The sequence below is a fragment of the Rhineura floridana genome, chromosome 17 (genome assembly GCF_030035675.1).
Source record: "Rhineura floridana isolate rRhiFlo1 chromosome 17, rRhiFlo1.hap2, whole genome shotgun sequence".
Lineage (NCBI taxonomy): Eukaryota > Metazoa > Chordata > Lepidosauria > Squamata > Rhineuridae > Rhineura > Rhineura floridana.
The window spans coordinates 25,177,526-25,193,500 of NC_084496.1; the positions used below are offsets into that span (position 1 = coordinate 25,177,526).

Below are 15,975 nucleotides of genomic sequence, written 5' to 3' on the forward strand. Positions count from 1 at the left end.
GGGAGAAGGTAAGGTAAATGAAGAGCGAGACGTCGCCGGGGTTTTCTTTTCCACACCCACTCCTCGTTTCTCTCTCTCTCTCTCTCTCTCTCTGTGCCGCGTCGCAAGGTGACGGCACGGCGCAGGGGAGAAAACGCGTTTGTGATGCTGATTGGCTGCGCCACGTTGCTACTCTCCGCCCCTAGCGTGACAAGATGGCAGCGCCCATGAGGAGAGTGGGTTAACAGGAAAGGAAAAAGCAAAAGGGAGAAAGGCGAGGCCGGGTTGTCCTCAGAGGGTGATTGTAGAGGAGAAAGAGAGGGAGTGTTGGTTTTGGGGATTTGTTTTCATTGGTGCTCCTTGTTGGGATAGGCCAATTAGAATTTCTTGGGGGGCTAGGGTAGGATCTCAGGGTTCTGTCTCCGGGGGCTGGCTTTGGGACCCTTCACAGAAATTTCCCTCAGCCACTTGCTGACGAGACCGTGTGTTCTTTTTCTTTTTTGCATTTTGTAAAGCACAAATAAAATCTGAGACCCCACTCCCGCCGAAGCCCATCCCAATGTTGAGCAAGTCTTGCTTTTTTTTCTTTTCTTTTAAAGTGTACCTTTTGCCAATATTTGCAAAACTGGGTTGACTTCTCACGATGGTGGCAATATTCATAATATGTAATAAAATACGGGAGCGATTCTGAAGAGTGGCAAAATTGCTGGAAATTTATTGGTGGTCTTCCTCGTCGTTGTTGCCCTCACCCCACCCCAATACCAGAATGTGGTGTGGGGGGTTACAGCGCCTGTCATCCAACTGCTCTTTTGTGGTTCAGCGCCTTTGTCCAACTGCCCTTGCACAAGGTGCAGTGTTTTTCCGAGTGATGTCAAGGCGGTTGTATACACCACAAGCAGGTAAGCATAAGATTGCAGTCAGAGCCCAGGTTTGCCATAGGCGGAGATTGTATAGTAGGGCCCCACTCATACGGCGGGATATGTTCTGGACCCCCGCTGTAAAGTGAAAGCCGCTGTAAAGCGGAACTCATTGAATAGAATGGCGTGCAGCGCCCGAAAACTGCCGTAAAAGCAGAACAAACGCCATATGAGTGGGGCTTTAGTCTAATTGAGACTGCTGCATTAGTGAAGTGCTGTAAAGCGGGGCCCTACTGTATTTTTTTATACTTAAGACTGGAATATAGGAAACATAGGAACAGAAGATGCAAGCTTGTACTGAGTAGGACCATTAGTTCACATAGTTTAGTACCATCTATACTGATGAACATCTACTATTCAGTGTTTCAGACAGGTCTTTCCTACTCTTACCTGGAGTTGCAGGGAATTGAACATGGAATGGGATTTTGTAAAGCGCATGCATTGGATACATCCATCATACTAGTACCCATTGATAGACTTCTCTGCCATGATAAATCTTGATATGGACTGGATTGGCATGTGTTTGGTTCTGACTTAGTTTTAAGGCTCTTATAGAATCTTGGTGTTGAGAAACTCTTATGACCTGGGTGTTTGATTCCCTCCTCCCACTTCTCTCAAATTGAGGACTGCAGGATAGTTGACATGATTCTTGAGATGGGTCATAGTGACACAACAATGCTTCTTTACAGTTCAGTTTTTCTGTACTTCTTGTTAACAAATGATGTTTTGGCAGACTTTAATTCAGAACTCATCATGCACTTTCTACAAACCAGAAACAGCAGCATACTGTTCATGCTTTGAAATTGAGAAGTTCTTTTTTTTCCTTTGTGGCTAGAGGGAGCTCTCATTCAAGCTGATATGGCATCAAGCATCTGCAGGCAGTGCATTGTGGGAGATGTAATTCACTGAGAAAGTGGGCTGGGCAAAGCCTTTAAAATGAGGTTGGCTGGGTGACTGATAGACAGAAACCCACTGGAGAAAGAAAAGGTAGTGGCAGCAGCTATTCCAGAGTGCTTGACTCCACTCCTCCCTTCAAGACAGTGACTTGTATAATGTGCTGCCTGTAAAATATAATAAACATTTATGCTATGGTATCCAGAAGCATGTTTTGAAGTGTTACTTTTAAAATTGGTGGTTCTGGAACTTTCTGTGGTGCACTCCCCTTTTATCTGTAGTGCTTGACTGCCTCACTGCAAAAAATATTGGCTCATGTACATTCTTATTAAAATTAGATTGTTAGCTGTTAAGCATCAGAAGAAGAGAAAAAAGTCTTAATTGTGTAAAGACTATCCTAGGTCGTTGGAGGCTGTGATGGAATGTGAACACACATTTGGGCTGGCTGTTTCCAGAGGGCTGGTGTTGTGTAGCTGAATAAAAAAATAAAATACATATTGATTCAATAATTGGAGGAATGGGGAAAGAAAACGTACACTTTAAAGATTAAAGAGACATAACTCATTGATTTCAGTAGACCTGAATGATCAAGGGGATGGTGCAACTCCCCTAGGAGGAAAAGTTACAACATTTGGGTCTTTTTAGTTTAGAGAAAAGACAAGGAAGAGGCAACATGATAGAAGCCTATAAAATTATGTTTGACATGGAGAAAATGGATAGAGAAGAGTTTTTCTCCCTCTCCCATAATAATGGGGACGTCCAATGAAGCTGCATGTTGAAAGAGTCAGAAGAGACAAAAGAAACTACTTCTTCACATAGCACTAGAATTCACTCCCACAAGAGGCAGTGATGGCCACCAGCTTGGATGGCTTTAAAAGAGGATTGGACAAATTCATGAAAGAAAAGGCTATCAATAGCTACTAAATCTGATGGATATGTTCAATCTTCACTGTGGAAAACAGCATGCTTCTGAATACTCGTTTCTGGAAATCACAGGAGGGGAGAGTGCTCTTGCACTCAGGTCCTGCTTACGGGCTCCCCATAGGCATCTGGTTGACCATGAAAATAAGATGCTGGACTAGATGGGACACTGGCCTGATCCAGCAGGGCTTTTCTGATTTTCTTATGACCTAGACATGCCTACATTTGTCTGGGCTGTGACCATTAAATATTTGTTTCTTGAACAGAGATGCTTTTTTTTTCTTGCAGAAAGGAAGAGGTTTTACCAGAATGTTAGCATCTCCCAAGGTGAAGGTGAGCACCTCTGTCTGCTGTAGTTTATGGCTGTCATATAAATGCTTGGAACTGGTTTATGTGGTCTCCTTCATTCTAGCTCAACGTAGGTTAGGGTGAAAAGCGGTAAGGTTTGTGGTGGAACAAGTGTTCCAAGCCACGTCTTCCACTTTGGCTCCATGTGATGCCAGAGATTCTACTCAACCTTGAAGAGAAATATTGCAATGCTCGAGCTGTGGCAAATCTCCATTGTAAGAGAGCTCCATGTTTATAAGGCAACTGTAGAAAACTTCTTTAGATACCTTCACGTGGCTTGAATTCAGTGGCAGTAAGGTGGGCTCCGACTATGGGATATTTCCACTAACTGAAAACTTATCTGTTTACACTGACATTTCCCTGAGCATTAATTGTCACTTAATTGTTAATTGTGATTGGTCACTGTAGAAAAGGGGATGCTGATGGACCATTTGGCCCTCTGGACTGATCCAACACAGCTCTTCCTATGTCCATGTGCTCTTACAGTATCTATAGGAAGACTTTTGGGATTTACCACGCGTATCCTTGCTGAGCCGCTGAGAAGTCTATTGATGTGTTGTCTTAGAGCTGAGGCCCAGTGAGACTAAAGCAACTTCCCAAATGTCGCTCCACAAGTGAGCCCCGATTGCTCAAGCACCACAATCTCATTCCTGCTGCAGGCTTAGTGCCTTTTGAACCCTTCTTCTCCAGGTGGCTTTGAAATCAGCTTGGACCACCGGAAGCTGAAAACCCCTCAAGGCAAGCTCTTTGTGGTGCCCAGCGAAACCCTGGCTCTGGCCGTGGCGACTGAGTGGGACTCTCAGCGGGACACCATCAAATTGTACAGCATGCATCTGGTGCGTGAAGGGTGGGTGGGGCAGCTGAACAAATAGAGAGTTTGGAGTGTGGCCAGCCTGGTCTCCTTCAGTTAGGCAGAGCAGGATATGCTGGGAGCTGTAGTCAATGTGTAAGCTAATGCTGGATTGTGCATTACAGTACTGTGTAATTCAGATTGCAGATGGGAGATAAGTTTTTGAACACTCCAAAAAAGGGTGTGTGTGTGTGTGTTTGAAATCCCAGCAAGTAAAACTAAGCGATACATCAGGGAGAAATTATCGCCCATCCATCTCCCTAAATGCATGAAAATAATAATAATAATATTGTGCAGGTTTTCTCTGCTTCATCCTTCCCCAACCTGGGTGCCCTCCTTTTTTGGACTACAACATCCGTCAATCCCAGCCAGGAGCTGGATGGATGTCAGTTAAAAAATGGAGATTAAACTGTGGAATTCACTCCCACAAGGGGCAGTGGTGGCCACCAACTTGGATGGCTTTAAAAGAGGATTAGACAAATTGGTGGAGGAGAAGGCTATCACTGGGTTCTAGCCATGATGGCTAGGTCCTGCCTCAATAGTTAGAGGCAGTATGCTTCCAAATGCTAGTTGCTGGAAATTGCAGGAGAGGAGAGTGCTGTTGTGCTTGGGTTCTGCTTGTGGGCATCCCATGGGCATATGGTTGGCCACTGTGAGAACAGGCTGCTGGACTACGTGGTCTGATCCAGATCTTCTCTTCTTATGCTCTTTACCTTCCCACCCCCCTGACATACCATTTTGCTTTACTCACAGGGACTTTTTTTCTGTACTGTACTGTCACTTTGATACGATGCAAGCTATTTTGCCACTTCAGAGGGGAGATTTGAATCGGGGATGTGCTGATTGACCGCTCAGTCATGTCGTCGTGCTAGACTAGCTCTAGATCTCTGTAACTTTCTTCCTGCCTTTCAGACTACCTTGTGCAACACGGCTTTGGACAACCCATCACAGCGAAGCAAAGATCAGCTCATCCGGGCAGCGGTGAAGTTCTTGGAGACGGATTCAATCTGGTAGCAACTCATTTTTGGGAGGGAGCACCTTCTCTAGAAGTTGGATCTTAAGAATGTCTCACACCAGGAGATGAGAAAAATCAGTGTTTGTGCCATCAGTGTAGTGGGTATGAAAGAAAGGCAATATTCAAGTAGAACCTGAAGCTCCTCTCCCAGAGAAGATAGCCCCTCATTTATTGAACTCTACCTCTCCTTCCTATTCTCCCTTTCAACCAAAGAGTGGCTAGCCCCATAGACTGTGTGAGTGTGCCCCAAAAGTGGGTGTAACCACCCCAAAAGCTGGTATGTGCCCACACATCAGAGTGTTCCTGCCCTCTACTTCTCCATAGAGATCAGCAGAGGAATGGGGCAGGTATTTTCTTCCCCATTGTGGGCCTGAGCTAGAATCACAGAATAGTAGAATTGGAAGGGGCCTATAAGGCCATCAAGTCCAACCCCCTGCTCAATGCAGGAATCCAAATCAAAGCATTCCCGACAGATGGCTGTCCAGCTGCCTCTTGAATGCCTCCAGTGTTGGAGAGCCCACTACCTCTCTAGGTAATTGGTTCCATTGTCGTATGGCTCTAACAGGAAGTTTTTCTTGATGTCCAGTCGAAATCTGGCTTCCTGCAACTTGAGCCCGTTATTCCATGTCCTGCACTCTGGGATGATCGAGAAGAGATCCCAGCCCTCCTGTGTGTGACAACTTTTCATGTACTTGAAGAATGCTGTCATATCTCCCCTCAGTCTTCTTTTCTCCGGGCTAAACATGCCCAGTTCTTTCAGTCTCTCCTCATAGGGCTTTGTTTCCAGTCCCCTGGTCATCCTTGTTGCCCTCCTCTGAACCTGTTCCAAATTGTCTGCATCGTTCTTGAAGTGCGGAGACCAGAACTGGACACAGTACTCAAGATGAGGCCTAACCAGTGCTGAATAGAGGGGAACTAATACTTCACGTGATTTGGAAACTATATTTCTGTTAATACAGCCTAATATAGCATTTGCCTTTTTTGCAGCCACATCACACTGTTGGCTCATATTCAGCTTATGATCAACGACAATTCCAAGATCCTTCTCACATGTTGTATTGCTGAGCCAAGTATCCCCCATCTTATAACTGCATTTGGTTTCTTTTTCCTAAGTGTAGAACTTTGCATTTATCCCTGATGAATTTCATTCTGTTGTTTTCAGCCCAATGCTCCAGCCTATCAAGGTCCCTTTGAAGTTTGTTTCTGTCTTTCACAGTATTAGCTGTGTCCCCCAATTTTGCATCATCTGCAAATTTGATAAGCATGGTCTGTACCTCCTCATCAAAGTTGTTAATAAAAATGTTGAAGAGCACTGGGCCTAGGACCAAGCCCTGTGGTACCCCACTCATTACTTCCGCCCAGTTTGAGAAGGAACCTCTATGTTGTCCTCTATGTTCTTCAGATGATTAGTTTGAAGAGCAGAGAGAGTGATTTTCTTTTCCATGATGGTGCTGGGCTGAGCAGAAAGGTTCCTCTCCACCCAGCCCCGTATTGTGATGTTGCCACTCACTGTCAACTTGGCTTGGCTGGCAAAACAGAAACCAAAACAAACCGAAACTGCTTGGAGAGCTGGACACAAGCCAGCAGTTCACCACCCCTGCTTTTATTCATGAAGAGCAACTACCATATCATGCCACAGTTGGGTCAATGTTCTCAACTTGAGAACATTAGAGGGCATTTGCGTGCATGACAAAACTGGGATTTACTCTCTTTGTTGGGGATTACAAAAGCAAGCCGGAAGTTCATTGGTGTGCTAGGTACAGGTGCAAATTTAACTCTGCCTTAACTGATGGTGCTTCTGTGGTATTCTAGCTACCGGGTGGAAGAGCCGCCTGCCTTGGTGGAACTGCAGCAGAATGAGTGGGATCCCATAATTGAGTGGGCCGAGAAAAGGTAAGTAATGAGTCTTTCCCAGGAAAGAGCTACTGATGAAATGTGCACTCACCCCTTGTCCCTAGAGAGAAAGGTTGCAGTTCAGGGCATGAAAGTTATATACTCCTCTGCTGTGACAAAGCAAGAAACAAGAAGGCAGAAGGAGAGGTGTTGGAGGGGAGCCTGCCACTTAGCTTTCCTAGGGAAGACAAGAGGGTAGGAACAAGGAAGCCAACCCCCTTGATTGCTAACTGTCTCCTCCAAAGGTAGTTTGGAGGCCTTGTGTTTTCCAGACTTCTGATAGCAAAATCACTGTTGCTCGTGTGTCTCCTGGAGGTGCATTTTGCTCTTAAAATCCTAACAGGTTAAATTTTTTTTAAGTGTTTGTTCCCTCTTCTGCCCCTTTGCTTCTTGCATGATATGGTCATGCCTCCTCATTGGAAGGAGGCAAAAGCCAGAGCAATAATTTGCAAGGAGGCAAGGCAGGCAGCCTTCTCAGAGGGCAGCTAATTCTGCTGCATCTCTTTATGAATGGATTGTACCTGACACAGAGAGGCGACAGGATTGCCTGCTCCTAGAAAAGGCTGATGGGTGGTGGATGTGGTCAAAGTCGTATTGCCTTTGCATGACCTGCATGTGGCTCTGCATGAATGTTTTTGAGATAGGATTTAAGAGGCTAAAAACAGAAGCAGATACCCACTAAATCAGGATGTTCTGGGTTTGGTCAGGGATGTGGTGAATCTAAGCTCAGTTCTGCACCACCTGCAGGTATGATGTTACAATTGGCTCCTCCACCAGCATCATGGGCCCCAGCATCCCGCAAACCACGAAGGACACCTTCTCCAGCCACCTGGCATCGTATAACAGCTGGGCCCTTCAAGGTAAAGGAAGGGCTGTTCCCTGGGACTGTCCTTGTCAGTCATACAGCGTACACTGCATCTGCTGGGTTTCTACTTTAATTAGAGCAGCCTTTTAAGAATTCTATGGTTGCTACTCCACTGCATGGTAGTGCTGATCAAGTGGAAAAGGCAGACTTGGGGACGTTTATGCTATCTAAATAGTGAGGGAGAGACACTTTTAAGAACTTAAGACGAGAGCTGCGACCCAAAGGCCCATCTAGTTCAGCATCCTTCTTCCATCAGTGGCCAACCAGATGCCTCTGAGAAGGCCACAGGCAGAACCAAGAGGCAACAGCCCTCCCCTGTTTATCCCCAGCAACTGTGATTCAGGGGTAGGCTGCATCTGAAGATGGAGGTTCCATTTAGACAGCTTCCATTTAGCCACTGACAGACCTCCTCTTCCTTCTCTGTTGTGTTTTACAAATGTTAGGACTCTAGATGAAAAGTGAGATATAAATCTAAATCAATAAAGGAATCCCCCTTTTAAAGCCATTTAAGTACCGGTGGCCGTTGCCACAGCTGATGGCAGCATATACCATTACCTAATTATGTGTCATGGGAAGAAACTTTCTCTTGTCTGGTCCTGAATCTACAGCCCTTAATTTTAATCTTAGCATAGTGAGAGGAGGAGAAAAATATCTCTCTGTTTCTCTAGGCTGTGCAGAATGTTAACAAAGTTTGTACCTCTGTTGTACCCCTCTGAGCCATCTTTGTTTTCTGAAGTGGGGCCTGGTACAAGAAAGTGAGAAACTTGAATAGTGCAGCTTAGGAGGCTGCCAATGTCCCGTTTGCTTACTAAATCCCAGGAATAATCAGAGTGGGACAATCAGGGTTTCTCCTCTTCACCTTTCCTGACCCCTTTTCCTTGTTGGACAGGAGCGATGTTGTACAAGAAAATGACAGGGGCTTTCTTTCTGTTTGGGGATGTTCCCACTTTTACCAGGCATAGAGTACATGATCACTCAGCTAAAGTCTCTGATTCTCTCGATGGGCCTGCTTGACAAACGCCTCACAGTCGAGCAAGCTGTCCTGCTATCTCGTCTGGAGGAAGAATACCAGGTAAACTTCTTCACATCACAGATCTCTCTCTCTCTCTCTCTCTTGGTTGGGGGGGGGGCTGAAGAGAGCCCTGAGGGCCAGATAGAGAGGCGTGGAAAGCCCTGCCTGGAGATGCCGTTGGGGATTGGACCATCTGCCCACATAGCAGCTGCTGGACCACTGAGCTATAGAGTCCAGCCCCAAGTACACTCAACAGCACAAGTGATTGCTAACCACTCCCGTCCTGATCTGTATCGTATGGCCCTGGGAAAGAGAGTGATGCCACTCGCTAGAGGTGTTCGTTAAGGAATGTCCCATCAGGTTCCTCCTCCTGTTTGGATGGAGGTGTCAGTCAAGTTTCTTGAGTGGGCCAGCTGTTCTCTGAGGGGAGGGCACAGCCCACACGGTTGGCCTCTTATCCTTGGAAGATGTGAGGATTTAGATCCAGCGTCAAGGAGAGTCCAGTTCTTCTTTTTCTCTCTCTTTCTTTAGATCCAGCACTGGGGGAACGTGGAGTGGGCCCATGACTATGACATGTACGAGCTGCGTGCCCGCACGGCCGCTGCCACCCTTTTTGTTCATCTCTGCACAGAGAATTCTACTGTCAAGCAGAAGCTGCTGCAGGACTGAAGCTCTGGGGTGTCAAAGGGCTGGCGGCAGCAGCTGCGGGTGGACGTGCAGAATGCCCAAGTCTTGGCTGTATGGCTGATGGAGGGAGAAGAGGGGCTGGTGGCGGTGGTGGTGAAATGGCACCACCCTCCCAATGGCTCCTTCTGTAGACTGCGTCATGGAGGCGTGTCTTCCACGCAATCTGTGTTGATTCTCCCAGCGGGGAGACGGGGGGCGGGGGAGCTTCTTGGCATCTTGTTTCCTTTTGTCCAACCTAAATCTGGCCTTGAAACGTCTGACCAGACTTCCCTTCCTTGTACTGTGCATCCCGCCTCCACTTCAACCCCAGGGCAGAGTATCCCAGCGTTCGACACAGGCCCTTGGACGCCCCCAGTTTGCGAGTTCCCAGGAGGAAATCTGTTCATTCCTGGAAGTGACGGGCGTCACCCACCTGTGGATGATTTGCCCTGTGGTGGCCCCTCCCCTCGTTGTTTCTCAGACCCACCACCAGTAGCAGCAGCAGTTCAGCTTGAGTCCTTCAGGGCCTCTAGCAGAATGGACATTTCCCGGGGGCGGGGAGAGGAGATGCAAGCCCTCAAGCGCAGCTACTGCAGGGAACTCGTTTTGGCTGGGCTGATGCCCCCCCTCCACCTTCTCTTAAAACCCTTTGAAGTGGGACATGATCAGCGGGAGGTTCTGTTACACAGCCGTGCCCCTTGCCCAGGGTGGTGGCTTGCGGGGACGCCTAACAAATCGGAAGAGAGCAGCCAGTCCCTCTCTGTCCCCGAACTGGAATACTTTATGCTTTGTGTATCAATGCACGGTTGTTTGGACTTCAAAGTGGGCCGTCGGCAGCCTCTTGTGACGCCGGCGGTGAACCTGTGAGAACGTGTAGGGTACTCCAGTAGCAGCTGGTATGGAGGGGTAGAGGCAGTGGCCTGACCTCCCGGCAGGCGAGTCGCTGCTGCTTGCCCCGAGGAGGAGGGTGAGGTGGCAGGGAGGATGGCACAGTGCAAAGACACTAGCAGGAGCACTGGATTGGCTCCACTAGGTGCGCTTGCATGGCACTACCCTCCCTGCTGTGTTGCTTTTCCCTCTCTTCCTCTCAATAAGCAGCAGCGACTCACCTGCTGGGAGGCCCGGTAAGGGCCTCTCCCCCCCCCCTCGGCCGCCTTCTGCTCCTGAGGCCCTCAGTGGCCCTTGGTGGGGGAAACTAGGGCAGATCTGGAGGTCTCTCTCCCTTTATGCTCCCACCCATTGCACATGGCCCCCCTCTTGGTTCCATGGCAGGCCTCTGTGTCTCCAGGAAAGCCAAAGCCTGCACTGACAGCCATTCACCCCTTTGTACTCCTAGCAGAGGAGAATGGATTTTTCCTACCCTCCCTTCCTCGCAGTTTGATTAAATGCTCCTGTTCAGTGTTTGTGCATGCGATCTGGGTTTTGTTTTGTTTTTGCTTGCTTGCTTGTTGAAACCTTCAGTGCCAGAACTCCCTAGCCCAACACTTGCTTTGCAGCCACTCCAAGTTCAGCCCTTTGCAACTAAAGTAGAAAGATTTTAGGTTGCACCCTGGAGAGCTAACCTGGACAGAAACAGTTCCGGGCAAAACAGGTCTGAATTGCCATGAACCTTATCTATAGGCTGTTGTTGAGCTCCCACAGAACATGTGGGGAGACGAGAGGGCAGTGTCAAGGCAGCTTAGCATCACTATCCTAAAGACTCAATAGGCCCTGGCAAGGGAACCTCAGACCTGGGGGCCAAATGCAGCCCTGCAGGGCTTTCTGACTGGGCTTTGGGCCTCTCCTTAGATGATAACTCTCGCTGGCCATTCTCCGTGTCCTCTTCTAGGATAATGCCTCTTGAATGCCTATCCCATCCACTTTTTCCTTTGGCCCTGCCCACCTCTGGCATGCAGCCCTCAGAAGGTTCCCCAAGAGGGAGTGCGGCCCTTCAGCTGCAAAAAGGTTCCCCCGTCTTGCTTTTCCAAAAATATTTTAGTGGCAGCAGACATCCTCGCGTCTTCCTCCCGATTTCACATCTAGCACATCACGTATGCTGCCTTCAGCTGAAGAGGCTCCTGGTGTACCTGAGAGAAGTAGTAGCGGGCAGGCATATTATAATGAAGAGATAGTGGCAACCTACCTTTTGCTGTTTTAACGTAACTAATGCACTTGCTATGTGTTCAGGGGCTATGGGGGGGTCAGCCCTGTAGAATGCAGCCTGCAAAAGACCGTCAGCCTTCCATGCAGGTGAAAATTAGATTCTAAATTCCAAATTAGTAGATCCAGTCAAGGCCCATACATACACTGTCAAACTCTGGCCTATTCATCAGCCTTCATTGGATCCATCACCCTGGTTATATTTGCTGAGCAGCAACCCTGATGGAACGAGAAGGAAAAACACAGTCTATTACTAAAAACCACAAACTCCAAATTTATAAACAAATATATGGTTTACTGATGTACAAAATTTGATGGTGTGATAACACTGATAGAAAATAAAATACAGATAATATGTGACACTAAAAGTAAAAGGTGTCCCCGCACTTATAGTGCGAATCGTGTCCGACTCTTAGGGTGATGTCTTGCGACGTTTACAAGGCAGACCGTATATATGGGGTGGGATTGCCAGTTCCTTCCCTGGCCTTTCTTTACCCCCCAGCGTAGGCCGGGTACACATTTTACCGACCACGGATGGATGGAAGGCTGAGTGGACCTCGACCCCTTTTACCGGAGATTCGACTTCCTCCTTCCGTTGGAATCGAACTCTGGCCGTGAGCATAGCTTCGGCTGCGTTACCACCGCTTACCACTCTGCACCATGGAGGGCACCTTAAAATAACTTGGCAAATATCTTAAAGTGATGTGATATATATATTTGCACAAGTTAATTAAAACAAAAACATGAACATTCTAACGTTTAAAATTCATTATAAAATAGACAATAATTAAAACACATCTGTTGACCAAAACAGATGAACCAGAGTCAGACATGATAAACATTTCCAGTGCACTCAGACAGCAACAAGAACACAAGCAGCAGCCAGTTCCTCAAAAGTGCCAAGTGCTGGAGACAGCAAGCGGATTTCTTCGAGCCTAAATAAAGTTACGTGGGAAAGAAGTTAGAGAAGAAGATATGATTTTCCAGTGAGAGAAAGGTTTCATACTTGGGGCTTAATTTCAGCTGGACTCCCTGAAGCCTGTTTCCAGAATTTGATGAAGCCCCAGTGCTTTTTTTCAATTTCTACAGATTAAACACCAGAGAGGATTCTTGCCATCCTAGTTTTTCTCTCACCTTTTATCTACAGGCTGTGTCTACCTTGTGCCACCTGCCTCCACGCTTGTCATCCTCTTTCAGGGCTGCCAGCCTGCCAAGCTAATGAAACATCTGCTCCTTTAGCCAGGAGAGAAACATAAACATTGTTGCTGGAAGGAGGGACATATTTGGCTGCAGAAGTGCAGGCATGGGCAGCTGCTTGAGCACTAGATCAGCATTTGCCAACCTGGTGGACTCCATATGTTTTTTATAATAATAATAATAATAATAATAATAATAAAACATTTCACCCTTCCTCCCAAGGGGGCAATGATGGGGACCACAATCCTCATGAGATCCAGCCATATTATGCTATGTTATAGTATTTATTTATTTATTTAATTCAATTTTTATACCGCCCATAGCAAGGCTCTCTGGGCGGTGTACATCAAATAAAAATATATATTTACATTCAATTCAAAAGCACCTAATCATCAAATCAACAGTTTAAGCATACAACAAAAGTAAGATTAATAAACCCATATTAAATACAAATCAGAAGTAATTAGAGAGAAAAAAAAGGATGGAACATATAACTATCTTTACAAACATTAAATACAAATACTAAAATACTAAAAATATTAAAATGCCTGGGCAAAGAGGAAGGTTTTCACCTGGTGCCAAAAAGATAGTAAAGTAGGTGCCAGGCGTACCTCGTCAGGAAGGGTGTTCCATAGTTCGGGGGCCACTACCGAGAAGGCCCTCTTTCTTGTAGTCGCCTTCCGGGCGTCTTTCTGAGTAGGCACCCGGAGGAGGGCCTTCGATGTTGAGCGCAGTGTACGGGTAGGTTCATATCGGGAGAGACGTTCCATCAGGTATTGTGGGCCCGCGCCGTATAAGGCTTTATAGGTTAAAACCAGCACCTTGAATCGGGCCCGGAAACATATAGGCAGCCAGTGCAAGCGGGCCAGAATCGGTGTCACATGTTCCGACCGCTTGGTCCCGGTTATTAATCTGGCCGCTGCATTCTGCACAAGCTGCAGTTTCCGAACCGTCTTCAAGGGCAGCCCCACGTATAGTGCGTTGCAGTAGTCCAATCTTGAGGTTACCAGAGCATGGACAACTGAAGCAAGATGTTCCCTGTCCAGATATGGGCGTAGCTGGGCCACCAGCCTAAGTTGGTAAAAAGCACTCCGTGCCACCGAGGCCACCTGCGCCTCAAGTGACAAGGACGGGTCCAGAAGGACTCCCAAGCTACGCACCTGCTCCTTCAGGGGGAGTGTAACCTCGTCCAGAACAGGTCGAACATCCAACTGGCCAGGGGATCCATTTACTAACAGCATCTCAGTCTTGTCTGGATTGAGCTTCAATTTGTTCGCTCTCATCCAGTCCATTATCGTGGCCAAGCATCGGTTTAGGACCTTGACAGCCTCACCTGAGGAAGATGAAAAGGAGAAGTAGAGCTGCGTATCATCAGCGTACTGATGAGAACGCACTCCAAAACTCCTGATGACAGCACCCAGCGGCTTCATATAAATGTTAAATAGCATGGGGGACAGAACTGATCCCTGCGGGACTCCATATTGGAGCGCCCAGGGTATCGAGTAGTGCTCCCCAAGCACTACTTTCTGGAGACGACCTGCTAGATAGGAGCGGAACCACTGCCAAGCAGTACCTCCAACTCCCAAATCCGCAAGCCTCCCCAGAAGGATACCATGGTCGATGGTATCAAAAGCCGCTGAGAGATCAAGGAGAATCAACAGAGTTACACTCCCTCTGTCTTTCTCCCGACAAAGGTCATCATACAGGGCGACCAAGGCTGTCTCCGTACCAAAACCGGGCCTGAAACCCGATTGAAATGGATCCAGATAATCAGTCTCATCCAAGAGTGCCTGATGATATAGTGCAAGTGTCGGGAACCTTTGGCCTTCCAGATGTTCCTGCACTACAACTCTCATCATCCCTGGCCATTGGCCACGCTTGCTGGGGCTGAGAGGAGTTGTAGTTCAGCAACATCTGGAGGGCCAGAGATTCCCCACATCTGATTCAGTATATTATATTATGGTGATATAATACAGCATATTATAACCATATAATAATAGCTGTACCGGTTGGGGCTGATGGGAATTGTAGTCCAAAAAAGCTGGAAGGCACCAGTTTGGCAAAGGCTGACATAGCTGGACATTTTTCCAGTTTTAAAAAATTAACTTACAAAAAAAAAACCCCATCAAACCCTGACACATTCATTTATTCACATGTCTTTAGAACTCAGGCCTGGAATATATGGAATAGCTGGAAGAAAAGAACACCTATTGAGCATGTCCAGAGTGACTTAAACGAGCAAACAAACAAATTAGTAACTACATCCATTTTTCCCTGGTCAGGAATTTGAGGAAGGGCAGCAAACTTTCCCAGCAGAGAGTATGACTTCAGGAAAGTTTGAGCCTCTACACCTTTTAATTTTAAAACTTAACTATTGCATTGAGACTAAAACAGGCATTGTTTTCCTGCACTGCAGTTGTACTGGTGTGGAACAGTTGTGCTGGAACAGCCAAGGCCAGTGGTTCTTGCTCTCCCCCTATTCCCAAATGCTAAACTTACTTCACTTTTCAGGACTTGCATCTCCTTGTAAAATTTGAGGGTTTAAAAACACAGCCCATACCTTTCCTGTAGAGTTGAGACACTGTCTATTCCCTGGCACAGAAATCCATTTTGGATTTCTTTTCCTTCAGCTCATCGCCCTTTTAGCCAGGCTTCACACCAAAAAGAAGATAAAAAGTTCCATTTGAATAACATTTCTAATTTACTAGGGCTCCCTTTCCAAAAGCACTCTCCACCATCATAAGACTATGACTCAACACTCATAGCCCTTCCAGCCTCATTTCCCCCATGTGATGCACTAATAAAGAAAGCTGCCTCAACACTTGTGCAGAGTTATTTCCCTTCCCCCCAAAGTAACTGCAGCAGCCTGACCTAAGAACACTCTTAAGCGTGGCCCTTCAGGTGTCACAGGACAACAATTCCCATGCTGGCTGGGACTCCTGGGAGTTGGCAGAGCATCTCAGGTCCAATCCCCAGCATCTCCAGGTAGAACAGAGAGAGCTGTGTCTGGAATCCTGGAGAGCTGCGCATGACTCAGTATAAGGTGGCTTCCTATGTAGCAACCCAGTTTGCAATTTACACTAAGCCAAACCATGGCTTAGTGCAAGCTTGCAGGCTCCCAAAGAGGAAGTGGCAGCTCTTTCTTCCTTCACTAGACCTAAGCCATGGTTTGGCTTAGTGTGTTGTGGTTTGTCTTGTTCCAGACAAACCATGAACTCTCAGCTACAGTTCAGGTTTGCTCCTGAAAAGACACATAATTTCTGCAAACTGGAGAAGCCT

The 15,975-nt window shown here is 47.0% G+C and overlaps 1 protein-coding gene across 1 annotated transcript; it reads left to right on the forward strand.

Annotated features, from left to right (window-relative positions):
• Positions 1 to 45: 45 nt before the first annotated feature.
• Positions 46 to 10,772, forward strand: ATPAF2 (ATP synthase mitochondrial F1 complex assembly factor 2). The gene is made up of 8 exons (XM_061599365.1): positions 46 to 878; positions 3,000 to 3,044; positions 3,750 to 3,895; positions 4,822 to 4,919; positions 6,737 to 6,817; positions 7,565 to 7,677; positions 8,639 to 8,754; positions 9,226 to 10,772. The coding sequence occupies exons 1-8, from the start codon at positions 746 to 748 to the stop codon at positions 9,361 to 9,363; spliced, it is 870 nt and encodes a 289-aa protein (XP_061455349.1). The 5' UTR covers positions 46 to 745; the 3' UTR covers positions 9,364 to 10,772.
• Positions 10,773 to 15,975: the final 5,203 nt, after the last annotated feature.